At 34.2% G+C, this 15,313-nt stretch overlaps 1 protein-coding gene across 2 annotated transcripts; it reads right to left on the reverse strand.

Moving 5' to 3' along the window:
- Positions 1 to 349: 349 nt before the first annotated feature.
- On the reverse strand, positions 350 to 12,921 carry LOC109192228 (protein ROOT HAIR DEFECTIVE 3 homolog 1-like). Of its 2 annotated transcripts, none has more exons than XM_019342795.1 (22): positions 12,829 to 12,921; positions 12,491 to 12,689; positions 11,345 to 11,494; positions 10,963 to 11,029; positions 10,777 to 10,879; positions 10,311 to 10,381; positions 10,147 to 10,210; positions 9,997 to 10,062; positions 9,829 to 9,876; positions 9,686 to 9,748; positions 9,532 to 9,588; positions 5,305 to 5,463; positions 5,142 to 5,210; positions 4,959 to 5,050; positions 4,355 to 4,433; positions 3,736 to 3,901; positions 2,120 to 2,244; positions 1,562 to 1,824; positions 1,377 to 1,464; positions 1,157 to 1,288; positions 750 to 854; positions 350 to 566 (listed from the first exon to the last, which is right to left on the reverse strand). In XM_019342795.1, the coding sequence occupies exons 2-22, from the start codon at positions 12,492 to 12,494 to the stop codon at positions 456 to 458; spliced, it is 2,082 nt and encodes a 693-aa protein (XP_019198340.1). In that variant the 5' UTR covers positions 12,495 to 12,689; positions 12,829 to 12,921; the 3' UTR covers positions 350 to 455. The 2 variants fall into 2 exon arrangements, with proteins under 2 accessions (XP_019198340.1, XP_019198341.1); XM_019342796.1 differs by having other exon boundaries at positions 705 to 854.
- Between the last annotated feature and the right edge of the window lie 2,392 nt (positions 12,922 to 15,313).

Here is a 15,313-nt window from a genome sequence, read left to right on the forward strand (position 1 = left end):
AAGTCATTTTTCTAGTTTCCAAACAGACAATGTAGACTTGAAATAACATAATATACTTACGTTCTTATAGAACGGATAATCAACTAAGAATAAGTCCTAGTTTACTAAACATTTTTCTATAACTAAGTAATAGGCAATTTATATAATAGATCAGAGTCCATATAGTATTATGGATCTTAAATTGAAACAACGTTGTACAAAATTCATACTCGTAAGGTACAGAACTTCATAACACAGAACATAAAAAATCAAAACACAAGACACAAAATTATAAACTCTAGACTGAAATGACTATGTGCAGAATTCATACTCGTGAAGTACAGAATTTCATAACACAACACACAAAAAATTATAACACAAAAAACATACACATGCTATATATTTAATTATCTTTCAAATCTGATTTAGATACATAATTTGTATGCATAGGCACAGAATTTCACAAGACACAAAATTCATAATATCACACAAGTCATAATACCGGCAACACCAGCATTGCCAATCATTCCTCCTACACCCAAGGCAATCGATGCCAATTGATATTTCGTGCTATTTCTGTTAGCCATCTGAAAATTAGTAAACAAGCTGTAAGAAAACTACTTGAATGAGAGATTTCAACTCATTATTTTATGCAGCTGCTCAGTCGCATATTTGTTTGCCTCAATTTTTGAAATCAATCAAATTCAAAGTGACAAAATAAAAACCTGCCATAAAAAGAGGAATTTGCACATGTAATTGAAATATCATGCCTGAGTAACCAAAGCTGTATGGATGCACTCTTCTGTCTTCTTTTTAAAGTCTTCCCAAATAGACTTGCACTGGAGAGGTGTTATCAACGTTTTTGATGCAGGAACCTGAAAGGGGAGCATAGGAAAAGTGAATTTTTTGAAAATGCATAACAGCAATCAACAAAGATGCAGAGGCCTTAACAATGCATAAGAAAATATTGATGTTCTACACTTCAAATATTTAACAGAAACATTTCAAATGAGCAATAACTCAAGCACAACACTACATAGGAAAACATTGATATTCAACTGTTAACAACAACAACATTCCAACTTGTAAAATATAAAAAGGGACATTTTCTTCTCCTTTCTTTTCTAACTACAAATTAACTGACTGCTTCATCAATGCACCAAAGCCAAATAATTACCTTATCCCAAGAGCTTGATGGTAGAGAGTCAGGTGACGGGCTTTCGATTAAAGCATCCAAAAGGATCTTTCCAATATTGTCAGTTTCTTCCTCCAAGCGAATAGCAGCCATAACTGAGAGTATTTCGAGAGACTGGGGAAAACATTAAAAAAGTCAGAATTAAGTGCACCACTGAAATAGGAGATCAGACATAACAATCTTCAATTAATCATAGCCATACAGATGAACGTGCACGTTTGGCAATTGCTTTGATTATTTTCCCCCCTGTATGAGTTTGATAGGAATCTTTGAAAAATTCTTCTTTAAACCTATCAACAATTTTGGAACACTTCTCAATATGTTCACACATTTAATAATTTAGAAAATATTAGGCCAGAAGTTGCTACAACCAAATCGTTTAAGTACCTTCCTATCATACGGTGCAAAACCATTCCAACATCTTTTTTTGCCTTTGTTTCGACTACCTCTCTTGCATAATCCTTCAACTTTGAAAGCATATTATCTTTGGTTTTTTCATCCATCTCAAAGCCAGAGAGTGCTGCAGAAAAAGATGATACTGCATCTTTTGTCTCACGCCGTAGGAGTTTTCTTATTTCTGGCCATGTATTATCTCCAGCTGTATCTAATAGAGACCCAACCTTTTTAAATAGTGCATCATTCAACTTTGTCTGCACAAAAACTCTCACAAATGTTAATTAATTATACCAAGCCCAAAACTTATCAAGAAAATGTTTTTCACAACAATTTCCCCGCCCCACCAAAAAAATAATAATAATAATAATAAATAAATAAATAAATAAATTTCTTTGTGGCCTTTAATTTAAATCATGAAATATGTTCATATATCCCAAAGATGTCAAAATAAAATGATCACCGGATCTTATAGCACAGAATACGAATTTATGATTAGTCCTAATTGTCCAATTGGCACTACTTGAGCTAAAAGTCTGCATGCCATCGTACCTTATAGACTCCTGTAAGTTCATCCAGCTTGGACTTAAGGACTGCAGCAATATGTGTATCTATATTACACTTGAGCTTATCCCTTGTATTAGACGAGTCCCAATTAGCTTGATCAATGACAGCATCTACATAAAGAATTATTCGTGCTTATTTTAGACAAATCGTATCAGCACAAAATCTTCAAACTGTTATGAATATAATCCTACGAAAAGATTATTTCCATGAATTTAACCAGCATAAAGAACACGAAAAGAGAGAGAAGGCTAGGTTAGCTTGATTGTGTGATACCCACACTATACTTAAAACCTCCCATCGGTGTTAGGAGCGTTGTAGCCTAGGTTTCCCCGGAATCCCCCGGATAAAACAAGTTTAGGTTCTAAGTTTGAGCACTCAAACAATAAAACCCGACGAAAGAGAACACGGTTTTGAGCATAGAAAATTGAGGAAGAGGAAGAACAGAGTTTTGAGAGGAAGAAGCCAAAAATTTTCAGTGTGTGAAATCACTTGCTCAACCTAGGCTTATAGAGGAGAAGAGGAATTAATAACAATTAACATGGCATGAATCACTGGTTCAAAACCCACTGTAACATTCATAATAGACGACCAGGAAATTAATTTTAGAATTTAAAATTGGAATTAATTCGTAATTAATTCCGTAACATCAAAATTAATACCTAGAACGGTACTCCGAACAGTGGTTCGAAACTTGAGTAGCTCGAAAGGTAACTACTTCGAATGGTGCCTTTTGAAAGGTACCCAAAAGGTTACGAGAAGAGGTTTCAACCATCTGGTCCATCTTGACCAAATGGTGCCTCCAACCGAGCAATCCATGTCTCCATTCATTTTCTCTAGTTTCCAACTCAAATGCGTATATTTTGAGAATCAATTTATCAATCACCCATTATCCGTTTTGGAAGTACAACATATCGATCTCTTCGTCTTAACGAAGAACCTCAATCCACTCTGACCCGACCCAAATCGGATGTGGGTCTCACATATATCTGTACTACAAAATAGCTACTTACAATGCCATTTTTGCTATTTTTTCCAACACAAACTCCACATTAACTTTAAATTAGTACAAAAACAAAAAAAAAAAAAAAAAAAAAAAAAACAAAAAACAAAAAACAAAAAACAAAAAACAAAAAAAACAAAAAAAACAAAAAAAAACAAAAAAACAAAAAAACAAAACTATAAAGCTTGAATTCTAAGATACAATAACCACCCAAGTGCAAAGAAAATTCTTGGATAGTCAGAGAAGTTCAAGACACTTCTGTATTCCTCTTTTTACCTTGTTACTTTAAGATTGGGACAGAACAGAAGATCTACGGAAAAGAGTCTCATATTAAGTGACTGGCATGTTGGAAAAAAAATTCCATATCAAATCCCCTTTACTTCATATAAAGGAAGTTTACAACATTCAATCATAAACAGGAAGAGAGTGCACTCCTTTATAGATACTCTTGAGTAGCAAAATAACAATCAAGCATAGTACTTTCCACTTCCCTCCTACACAATAGAGGGTGTATAGTGATTGATGTTTGTTAGCAACATCTTCAATGGACATCAAAACAAAGCCAAGAGGAAAAGCAAATGATAAATTCTATATTTCTTACCGGCACATCTTTCATCAAACTGGGCCATAAAGGACTCGGTGCAGCCACGAGCAACCATAGCAAAGCCTTTCCCTTCATTCAATGCAATATCAAATTCCTTTTTGAATGTTTCTAAAGTTTCAGATCGTATATGTTTCAGCATGAATTGATAGGCTGGTAGGGTAAGCTACAAACACAAGGAAACAATAGTCCATGCAAATCAGCATATGTATTAGAGCAAATAACAACAAAGAAAACACAATTCTTCATTCTTGATACCTGGAACGGTAATATCTCAATGAAATTTCATTTCATTTACACATTGATCGGTTTTCAAGCACACTTCTAAGAACCAACTTTGAAGTAGTTGATTTCTCATTAAAATTTTAAAGACAGATAAAATCTGACACCATATATGAGCCTAGAATGTCAAAAGATAGTAAAGCCTCCTAAACTGGATTGCAATATGAAGGTCTGACAATTGTTAAAGCTTGGAAAAAACACCCTACATTTGACTTTTAAAGACCAGAGAATCAAATGGGAATTCTAGGGGATAATGCGTATTACTTCACCAGTTTGCAGGAGTGCAGGACAACACAGAAACTAAAAAAACATCAAGCATAATATTAAAAAGCATCACCTGCAGCAGTTTCTCTTCCAACTGCTTTCTCTTATCCAATCTCACACCTTCATCATAAAATGTGGTCTCAGCCTCGTACCTGAAAATGCAAAGAATGTTGAACCCATTGACTATATCATCTAATTTATTAGACAAATTTTTTCATATGTGAAAAGTAATTTTGAAATGTAACAGACTAGACGAGAAGCTAGTCACACATAAAATGCAGTAAAACAGCAAAGTCAAAATTTTGGAATTCATGGAATGGCAAAGGTTAGCTCCACTTGTGGTGCCACTTGGTACTTTAGTTTTACTTGATCTGTGCCTCAATCTTACTTAAGAGTGTGTACTGGTGGTATTATATTCTTTTTTCATCTCACTTGTTCAGTTGCAAAAAGGGCCTAGTGGAATATTAAAATAGAGGATAAAAAACATCATTTCAAAGAAATGATTATACCAAAACATAAAATTACTCTGAAAATTTATACATGTAATTATCAGATCAGAGAGCCAACGTATTGATTTATGACAGTCAACAAGGTTAACTATAGGGTACTTAAGTAGATAAACACATACAAATTTATAAATGCATTGCATGCTATCACGCAAAAGTAGATATGCTTACTCTGTTAGACAAGTACCCAGCATTGAACTAAGCTTCTTCCTAAAGCCAGGCACAACATGAGACTGAACTGCTTTATCAAGTTGACACCATTCCTACGAGTTATATAGTTGCAGGAATGTAGTGTTATAAATTATCAAGGAAATAGTGTACTGTTCACAAGTCTTCACAAATATCTAAATATACCTCATTTGCAGTAAAAGAGGCATATTTTTCATTTGCAATTTCTTCACATCGTACAGTAGCCACCATAACCTGTAGTTGGACCATAATTGTATACCTCAAATTCTCAAAAACAAGTAGAAAAATGTAAAAACTGAATATGTACAGCAGATTATCAGGTCACAACCTTGTGTGCAGGAATATCAAGGTCTTTGTTCTGCTTAATAACCGTCCATAGTTGTTGTGAACTAAATGAAAAGCCTGAAGCTGGAACAACTGCCCGCCTATCTCCGGCAAGCCCACCAGGTGCAATAGAGTGAAAGAACCGTTGTCTTAGATTAGCCACCTTTAAAAAATAAATAAATAACAAACACAAGAAAATAACAATTTCAGTTATTATATTAGTAAAAAAAAAAAAAAAAAAAAACACATACACACACACGTTGCAACAGAGTGAAAGAACTTTTGTCTTAGTTTAGCCACCTATTCAAAAAACAAAAAGAAAACAAACAAATAAACAAGAGAATATAACAATTTCAATTTTAATTTTATATATATATATATATATATATATATATATATATATATATATAATAACAGATTTTTTTTCCACCCATCCCAAGAAAAAACTTTTGTTTTGAAACTTGAAATTGTTCTTTTTGAGAGATTAAAAAATAATATATGTTATATGTGGTAATTTTAATTTTTTTTTTTTTTTTGAAGATGTGGTAATTTTAATTTATAGTAATGATTTGTGCCCAAATTATCCAAAAATAACAAAAATTATATTAATAATTTAGACTCAAAATAATGGTAATGACTAATAAATAATTGTGATAAATTTAGGGGTTCCTTCGCTGTAACTATTGTATTGTTCTCAATGATATAGATTAAAGTGAAGAGAAAACAAGAGACACAAAAGAAATCATCAATCTTTTATTATTCATCCTTAAATCCAACATATACCTAAGGTACAGAGTTCCGCTATAACTATAAGTCTAAAAAGAATGAAAATGTATTATCATAATAAAGTTCTTCTCTACATCTATTTATTTGCAACACTCCCCGTCCACATCTATATATTTGCATCACTCCCCACCCTTGGACATAGGGCTATAAACGACTACATCTATTTATTTGCAGCACTCCTTGTCCACATCTATATATTTGACTCCCCCACATCTATAGCCCAGGTAATGCCTACTTTTACTATGTATTAATTGGATTTTGGTTTACAATTTATATACGGTAAACTGTAAACCAAAATTCATATATATATATATATATATATATATATATATATATATATATATAGACACACACACACACACACACAATCATGTTCAAAAAATTAGTATATTGTATAAATGATTTGTTATTGACACATTATGTAGTTGATTATTTATTAGTTATTATTGTGTTTAAAAAATTACAAATGCATAAATATATGTTTAAACAATTCAAATTATTTTAGTATACATTTACTACCTTTTTTTATATTAATTGTTATTTAAATTTAAAACTTTTAAAATTTGACAAGCCCATACAAAGGCCCGCGGGGCTAAGCGGGCCAACTTCCCACAACCCCGTATTTTGGCGGGCTCAGCCCTACCCCGCCGACCCGTTTTGATCGCTCTAGTCTTAACTTTAAAATAATTCACATTTTTAATTTGGCTCTCCTTGGTAAACAGGGCTGGAGGTTTCTCACAAATCTCCATACATTGGTGGCTCGTGTCTTTCAAGCCAGGTACTACCCTAAGACCACTTCCCTAGAAGCTACAATAGGCCATAACCCTAGTTATTGTTGGAGAAGTATTATGGAGACTCAAGAGTTTAATAAAAGCTGGCTCGAGGAGGAGGATTGGAAAAGGTTTATCTACTGATGTTTGGAGTGACCCTTGGCTCCTAAATGTGGACAACCCGAGTATTACAACTGAAATGCCCTTGCCTCTTCGTGGCACTTTAGTTACAAATTAAATGTCTACTGATGGTGACGGTAAATCTTGGGACATGGAGGTGGTTAATAATATATTTAATACTAGGCATTCAAATTTAATACGCCGAAATCCTATTTGCCCGGCATTTGAGGATGTTTGGTATTGGCATGGGACTTAAGAGGTCAATATTCAGTCAAAGTCGACTATAAAATGCTCATGGGGTAGATGAGCTCCATCTTTCTCATCTCCCTTTACAAAATGAAATGCTCTATGGGGTCTTAAAATTCCACCAAAATGGCGGACGTTGTTATGGAGGGCGGTAAGGGAGATGCTACCAACTAAGATGAATTTGATATATAAACAAGTGGAGGTCACACTGGATTGCCCTGTTTGTGGGTTAAGAGGAAGAATCGATTCTGCATGCTTTATGTAGTTGTTCTTTGGCGTGTAACGGGTGGAGGTTATCTCAATTGCAAGTTCCAAGCATGATTCATTCTTCGTTTGCAATTATGGAGGTCTTGTTCACACTGTGGGAGTCCCGTATCGTGGCAATGTGGGAGGGGTGCGTGTCCAGGCCGAAAAGTGTGTGGAGGCAGACTGTGTCGTCAGTACAGCAATAGAGTCAAGCTTTGTTGTCACTACAGCAGTGGAGGCAAACCGGTTAAAGCCACGGTGGATGGAAATAGAACGACTGAGGAGATGGAGGCATCTTCAAGATGCACAATTATATGTCGAGTTAATGTTGGCTGCTCTCCAACAACTAGTCGGTCTCGTTCGGTGCATCATACTTGGCTGACTACGGTTGATGATTCATGGATGCTATAAATGGCTTACTAGATTGTGTGCTAAATCCCCTAATGGTTGAGTCTTGCGTGAATTAAATCTAGAGGTGTGACAAAAGTCTGAGTTCAATCTAACTACCTCAACTTGGTTCAAGCTTTAGCTAGTAAGAAGGTAGATAGGTCTTATCTTGGCTTATATTATTTATGATGATGATTGTAAATAAAACTCTTAGCAGTTCGTTTTCTTTTTGTTTTTCAATACATTATTAGGTTAGAGAACCAAATCAGCATACATTACTAGGTCAACAAAAACCAAATCAGCATACATTACTAGGTCAACAAATTTAATAATGCAGTAATTTCAAACAATTAACATATGCTCTATAAATACCATTTAAGAGTTTCTCATGTCGATCCCTTTCCTCACAATGTCATTTTACATTTTATGATACACAATAGTTCAAACTGTTCACTGCATGCAATTGGCAATACAAGCTTGTTTAATTTAAATTTATGAGCCAACATTGAAAAAAAAGACATACACACATTAAGATTTCAAGTATGTCAATCATAGTTTATAGATTTATTACTCCGTATTTTATAATATATACATTCTCGTTAATTAACACACATTTTTGTTGTAATCGTATATATTAAATTGTATATTGTATATTGAAAAAGGGGTCAAATAGACCTTCAAATTTTAACAGAAAAGTCAATTAGCTCCCTAAACTTTTTAAGGGTACAATTATATATACCCATCAACATGTGATAACAAGTCATTAACCTATTTTTGAAGTTATTTATGAGCTTAATTGCACTACAAATGAAATTATGGTAATGAATGAATTAGGCCAAAAATGACAACAATTCATAACTATGACATTGTTATTTCGGTTACTTTAGGTTAAATGTGATGATTTCATTTTACCAAATCCAACAATGCATTAATTTCCGACAATTAATTCAGATGCACTATAAATACCAATTTAAGAGAGTTTCAAACTGTTTTAATCCCTTTTTCACAATGTAATTTTACGTTTTACAATAAGTAATTGCTCAAATTGTTCACAATGGGCAATGGGCGATACAAGATTGTTTTCATCAAATTTATGAGCCAACATTGAAAAAAGACATACACTTTCCCTTCCATAGCATGTGTAATCTATAGTTGATGCATCTATTATTTTGTAGTATACTCATTACTCTTATGATTTGAAGAATTTAGGCATTTAATTGTATTTTGTATTTTGTAGTTGTAATTTGATATTTTTTAAATGATTATATTCCGCACTAAAAAAAATTATTTCACCAATCTCAAATGAGGATCATTTGTTGCTTGTTAAATGTCAATAATATATTTAAATATGAAATCAGAAGTCTCAACCCTCCGAAAACAAAAAAGACTTCTGATTGGAAATATAAAATTACTCTTTTTGATGATATTAAATACTAGTATATGCTATGTATATAATTAAAAGCAAAAACTTGTGTGAGACCATCTCACAAATCTCAATTCATAAGACGAGTCGAATCTTTGATTACTATGGTCAAACATACAACCCGTCTCACGGATTGAGACGGGTGAGTCGGTAAAAAAAATTACTAGTATTAGTAAAAACCACATGGTAATAGAAAGTATTGCAAACTCAGAACATATATATGCATTTCAAGGAATCCAAATGCATTTATTACCTGCTCTTTAAACTGTTCTTCATTATCCTCGTAACTATCAAGAGCGACAACCTCAACCTAGAATTTAAGCATTATACTCAATTTAATAAATGTGTACTCACAGACAGCAATGAAAAGGTACAGTTCTGTCAGAGCTTATCCGAGTGGGACTCACATTGAAAAATTCACTAAGAGGAGTTTCCTTGTGATCTCCTAGCGTGGGGACGGTATCCCACATCTGACATCAACAAAGTAAATGCATAAATAAAATCAACTGCAATACAAGTAACAAACAAAAAGAATGATAACATGCAGTACCTTCTTAATACCTTCCCGTAAATCAAGCTCCAACTTTTCAAAGGGTGTCTAAAAAGAAAAATTTTAAAGCTTAGCAAGGAAAAGAAAATTCATATCCCATGACATCTAGATAGCGTATCTTAACTCCCATGAAATAAGTGAAAGAAACTAAGAAATGAAGGCTTGTACCTTTGTTTGGTCACGAATAACAAACAGTAGGGTAGTTTTACGGGGAGTAAATAATCTCATCATGACCTGCACATGATAAACAACATCTAGCATAGCCCCCTCCCTACCAATCCATGCACAAAAACAAATTCAAATTTTCAAAAAGCTTACCTGGAAAACAGTTCTCAACAAAGGCATATTTGCTGCTTGCTCGCGGCCAATATCATGACACCAGCTGAACATTACAACCTTAGTTAGATAAAAGCTTTCTATTGTATAATATATTTATGTAATATTGTATTTCATGTTATGTGTTACGTTAATTACAAACTTACATGTTTATTAGAACTATATCAGAAACTGCAAGGGCAAACAAGGCACTCTGCTTTTCAAATGTTGTATCATCCTAACATGAAAATAGAAACCAAATTTAAAAATATATACATCACATCAAACCAGCAATGGCTGCAGAGGCAGGTGAGCTAAAGGAAACATCAAGCATTACCAGCATTAGTGTCAATGTACTGATGCCAGCCACTGATATTTGTGAATAATTTACCAAAGGATATGATTTCATTCATCATATAGATCTCAATGTCAAACAACACTATTATAAAATTTGGAGAATTATATAAGAAATTAGCACTACAGTGTACTGGATTTGATTAAAGAGCGCAAGAGTGCAGGGAAGTTGTATGAATGCAGCTTAAAACCCCCAAACCAAAATAATGAATACCAGACGGCATTTTTTAAATGAAATAAAACTTGTAGGGTATATATATATATATATATGAACCATACCTCTCCTCTCTCTTTTCCATCAGTTCCCTCTATATCCATTACAAGGGTGCAGGGTTCAATGCCATCACATTTAGCAATCCAAACACCGTTTGTGGTTTTCAACCTAGAAAGAGGAAATTCAGTCAGTTTGTTGTGACTACAGAAAGAAAAAACAGGTATAATGACAGGAGCTTGATGAACACATGCCTTCCATGGTAAGCATCCATCTCTATAAAGTTTGTACGAAATAGATGATTCAACAGTGTGCTCTTTCCTGTCAAAATCACAGTACTGAAATAATCAAAATAAATAAATAAAAATATTGAGGATATCATCAAATTAGAATATGTTGATACAGGCTTTTCCTTGTTTGCTAGCAAGGTATTAGAGCCACTGAGCAGTTCTAATGAAAATTAGTATTTCTCAGGGCCTCCAAAAGGAAGCAATCGAGGCATGATTCTGAATAAGTTTGATGATGCATGTGAAAAATATGAACAGTTTTATATAGCTGAAAATTTTAAAATTTGACGTGACTATAAGTATGAGGAAGATCTCTTAAAATTCTTTTTCAGGAAAAAAGAAAACACACCACTACTTTGTGGGCCCAAAATGGATACAACAACATATGAAAGCCCACATTGTGCCAATTTAACCTCCTTCGTGATATTTTCAATTCCAGTAACATTGAATGCACCATCCGCATCAATGAGTTGAGTTGAACAACACTCATTGGATTTTTCTGTGACAATAAATTACATTAGAAAAAATGCTGTATTAATGAAACAGAAAATAAATATTCATTCTTAACAAGGAGAACCAGCAAACAAGAGGGTATCTACATTTTACAGCAACACAGGCCAATATCATTAATTAATACTGTAAGTGAAAAAAGGTATCAGGCATATGAAACAAATGCAGTTATCCTTCAGTATATCTTATAGTATTGATACCCATTTCATAAAAAAGTGCAACAGAAATCCATCAATGTAGGGCAAAAAGTTTGCATTTTCACCTTATCCACTCTATCCTTGAATCCTTGCCTCCCAGGATGGACAAGGTTTATAGCCAGAAAAGGGAAAAGTAGAAAAGTCCAACAAAAGAAAGCATTCTAATAAACACTATGCTCAGAGCTACAACCTTTCTTCCATTCTACTACCACCACATTAAGAAAATAAAATTAAATAAATAAATTTACTCTCTAACCAACTTTTGACAAGTAATGTAATGCCAAAACTAGTGTATGCATGTGTGTGTAATGCATGTGTGTTTGCATATGTATATATGCACACTTCAGCTTAAGCAGCAACTTGTAGCCGCACTAAAAGCACTGTATAATCTCCAATCTGAATATAAATTAGTCCAATAAAAAAATTAATTAAAAAAAAAAAAAAAACCTAAGCATAATCTTCTAGTTCTGTCATATTTTCACCTAACTAAACTTGTCCATCAAGACACTAACAAAAAATTCAAACTTGCAATCAAGATCAAGTTGCTAAAGAGCAACATCAACAACAAAACTACAAAAAATTAAACTGAAATGCAAGATCAACCTGCAGATAAAAACAAGTACTACGTAATAAATATCACTCAGCATGAGAAAAAAAAAAAACTAATTAAAAACAGCAAATTGATATAAATGGATGCGGAGACTAAAAGCAGATCAATAAATTGGGGGTTCCAATAAGACAGTGATAATAATTAAGATTGGATCGGTGCGGCGCAGAAATGAAAGTACCCATTCTAAGGAAGACGAAGCACGATTAAGATTCAGGGAGAGCGAAGATGATTAGTCCACTGAGTTCGGGCCGGGATTGAATGTTTGATGATCAGCAAGTTGGGAGAAAAGGAATGCGATCTCAGGTTCTACTAACACATCGCCTACCCTCTCGTGTCTTAAAAAGAGGGCTATGTTATTCGACTTTTTAAAGTCAGATCTGCGAGATAATTTAACCAAAAAAAACAGCTGAACACCTTTTTTCAGCACAGCAGGCAGGCAGAAGGAGAAGAATACCTTAAGCGCCTGCCTCAGAGAAGAATACCTTCAGATAAGGTTATAGAGAAAGAGAAGAATACCTTAAGCGCCTGCCTCGGAGAAGAATACCTTCAGATAAGGTTATAGAGAAAGAGGAGCGCCACTTTAGATAAGGTTAGAGATAAGGAGGAGCGCAAGCGAAAGGTCGGTCTCTATTGATTATGGTTCGGGTTACTTCATTTTATATAGTTTTTTGTTTTTTTTTTTTTTTTTTTTACAATCTTCATCAAGTCCAATGCCACAACTACTCGGCGGCGTCGCGATTCTTATGTTCAATAAGAAGCGCGATTCGAGTCGGGCCAAGTACCGATTCATGCACATGGTCTGCACGCACAAGGGCACCGACGATAAAGCCTACCGCTGCGTTTACGAGCAGGAAGATCAGCAAGGGAAAGTCAGAATCAACCTCTCAAAATACCTAATGGTGATCGCCGGTGAAGCCCTCAAATCCAACATAACCACAATCGGCCCGCTCGTTTTCCCGCCGTCGGAATAGCTCCTCTTCCTCTTCACCCTAATCGAACGGAAAATCTTCAATCACAAATGGAAACCCTATATTCCCGACTTTAAACAGCCCTTCGAAAACTTCTGCATCAACGCCGGCGGCCGCGCCGTCATCGACAATCTCCAGAAGAACCTGTAGCTCTCGCCGAAACACGTGGAGGCCTTCAAGATGACGATGTACCGGTTTGGAAACACGTTGTCTTCTTCGCTCTGTTACGAACTCAACTACATTGAATCCAAAGGGAGGATAAAGAAAGGCGACAGGATTTGGCAGATTGCTTTCGGCAGTGGATTCATATATACTTCTTACATTGATAAACTTTTTAATGAATAAGGTTTACATTTTATAGTTAAATTTTAAAAATATTTAAATATTAAATTGTATAGTTATATTTATATTTTTAATAAAATTATATCTACTTAGTATTATAAAATTAAAATAATACTTCTGAAATTGTGTTAGTGTACCGCACGGGAAAAATACTAATTGAAAAGTAAAAGCAAGATGCACAAGCTCTAAGACATAGGTATCATTAGGTACACTTGAAAAAACTAAATGAGCTTGTATCTATTCGTGTTTTTTAGAGTGATTAATAGGGTAAAAATGTCAAGGACCTTGCGGCCTAATGGCACCAAGTTGCTCATTTATATAGAAGTTTGTGACTTCGAGTCTTAATAGAGGTGATATTGAGCACGCTTTATGCTTCATTAGGTTGAGAAAGTAGTTATGAATAGATACTACATTGTAATAGAGTCAGTGGTTTGAAAGAACAAATTTTATTACATACAAAATTACATATGTTTTATCATATAAAATGGTTTTTTAGCACACACATATTCACACATGATATCATTTTAGATGAAGTATATGTTAAAACTAATGTTGATAAGAAATATAATGTTGGGTAATAAGGTGGAAAAACCAAAAATAATAATCTTACGGAAAGATTATTTTTATATGGAAAAAGGCAAAAATCTGCGAAGGAAAAGGTGGATGGTTCGGATAGTGATTAGCACAAGTTTTAACAAATCGTTCTTTTCCTTAAAGCATTATTTGCTACCTCCAACAAGTGCTAGGAGCATTGTAGCCTAGGTTTCCGAGGATAAAACGTTGTTACCATTTAGTGTTTGAGCACCCAAACAAAGAATCCGGCGAACAAAGCAAAGTATGAACACACTTGGCTAAAGAAAGAGGTAGAAGCAGAGTTTTGGGAGCTGAAAACGTATTGGAATTCCTTGAATTTCTTGTTTTTCTTATGTCAAAAAGTTGCTGCTCTACCCTCTCTTATATAGGGTTGGGGGAGTCGAATAGCCTTCAATATAGCATTTAAATTGGTATTAAACCAATTGAGTAACACCTGAAACAGCAACCCCACTAAGTGAGATTAAATTCAGAGTTCAAAAATTGGAATTAAAGCAATATTAATTCCGTAACGGATGAATTTAATCTTCACAACAGTCAGAACTTTCGGGTTCCAGACCATTTGTAACACCCCTAAATTTTAAAACTTTTAATGCTTGTAGCCTTTTCAGAGGATCTGCAACTTTTTCCAGAGGATCTTATCTCAGAAATAATGTCTCTGACATTTGAGATATTTTAGCTGTTGCTTTTAGCTCTTGGTCCATGTGGGTAGGCTCTTAAAATAATTCTAATGTAGATCATGCCTTCTGGACTTTCCTCTTTTGATTTCATCTCATAGTATACGGCTACTGATGAAGTTTATTCTTTCTTCTGTTCGGCCAATGAGATCTCTTGAACTGGATCTCATACTGGTAGTGAAACTTCAACTCTTACTTCAGCTCTTACTATATATATAGTCTTTGAAACTTCATCTTGAACTTCATCTCCTACTATATATAGTCTTTGACTTGAACTTCATCTCATACGTCATCTCTAACTTCATCTTGTACTACATCTTGACTTTTGACTTGTGACTTCACCTTGTACTTCATCTTGCTTGACTTTTGACTTGTGAACTTCACCTTATTGAATTAATTTCGAAACCTCTGCTCCTACTTCAT

Source organism: Ipomoea nil, unplaced genomic scaffold (genome assembly GCF_001879475.1).
Source record: "Ipomoea nil cultivar Tokyo-kokei standard unplaced genomic scaffold, Asagao_1.1 scaffold1770, whole genome shotgun sequence".
NCBI lineage: Eukaryota > Viridiplantae > Streptophyta > Magnoliopsida > Solanales > Convolvulaceae > Ipomoea > Ipomoea nil.

Excerpts from the sequence above, each read along its gene's own strand:
- LOC109192228 (XM_019342795.1), bottom strand. Across the intron at positions 4,434-4,958 it reads CTGGGTACTTGTCTAACAGA|GTACGAGGCTGAGACCACAT; the intron begins GTAAGCATATCT and ends TTGCATTTTCAG. Across the intron at positions 3,902-4,354 it reads TGGAAGAGAAACTGCTGCAG|CTTACCCTACCAGCCTATCA; the intron begins GTGATGCTTTTT and ends TTGTGTTTGTAG.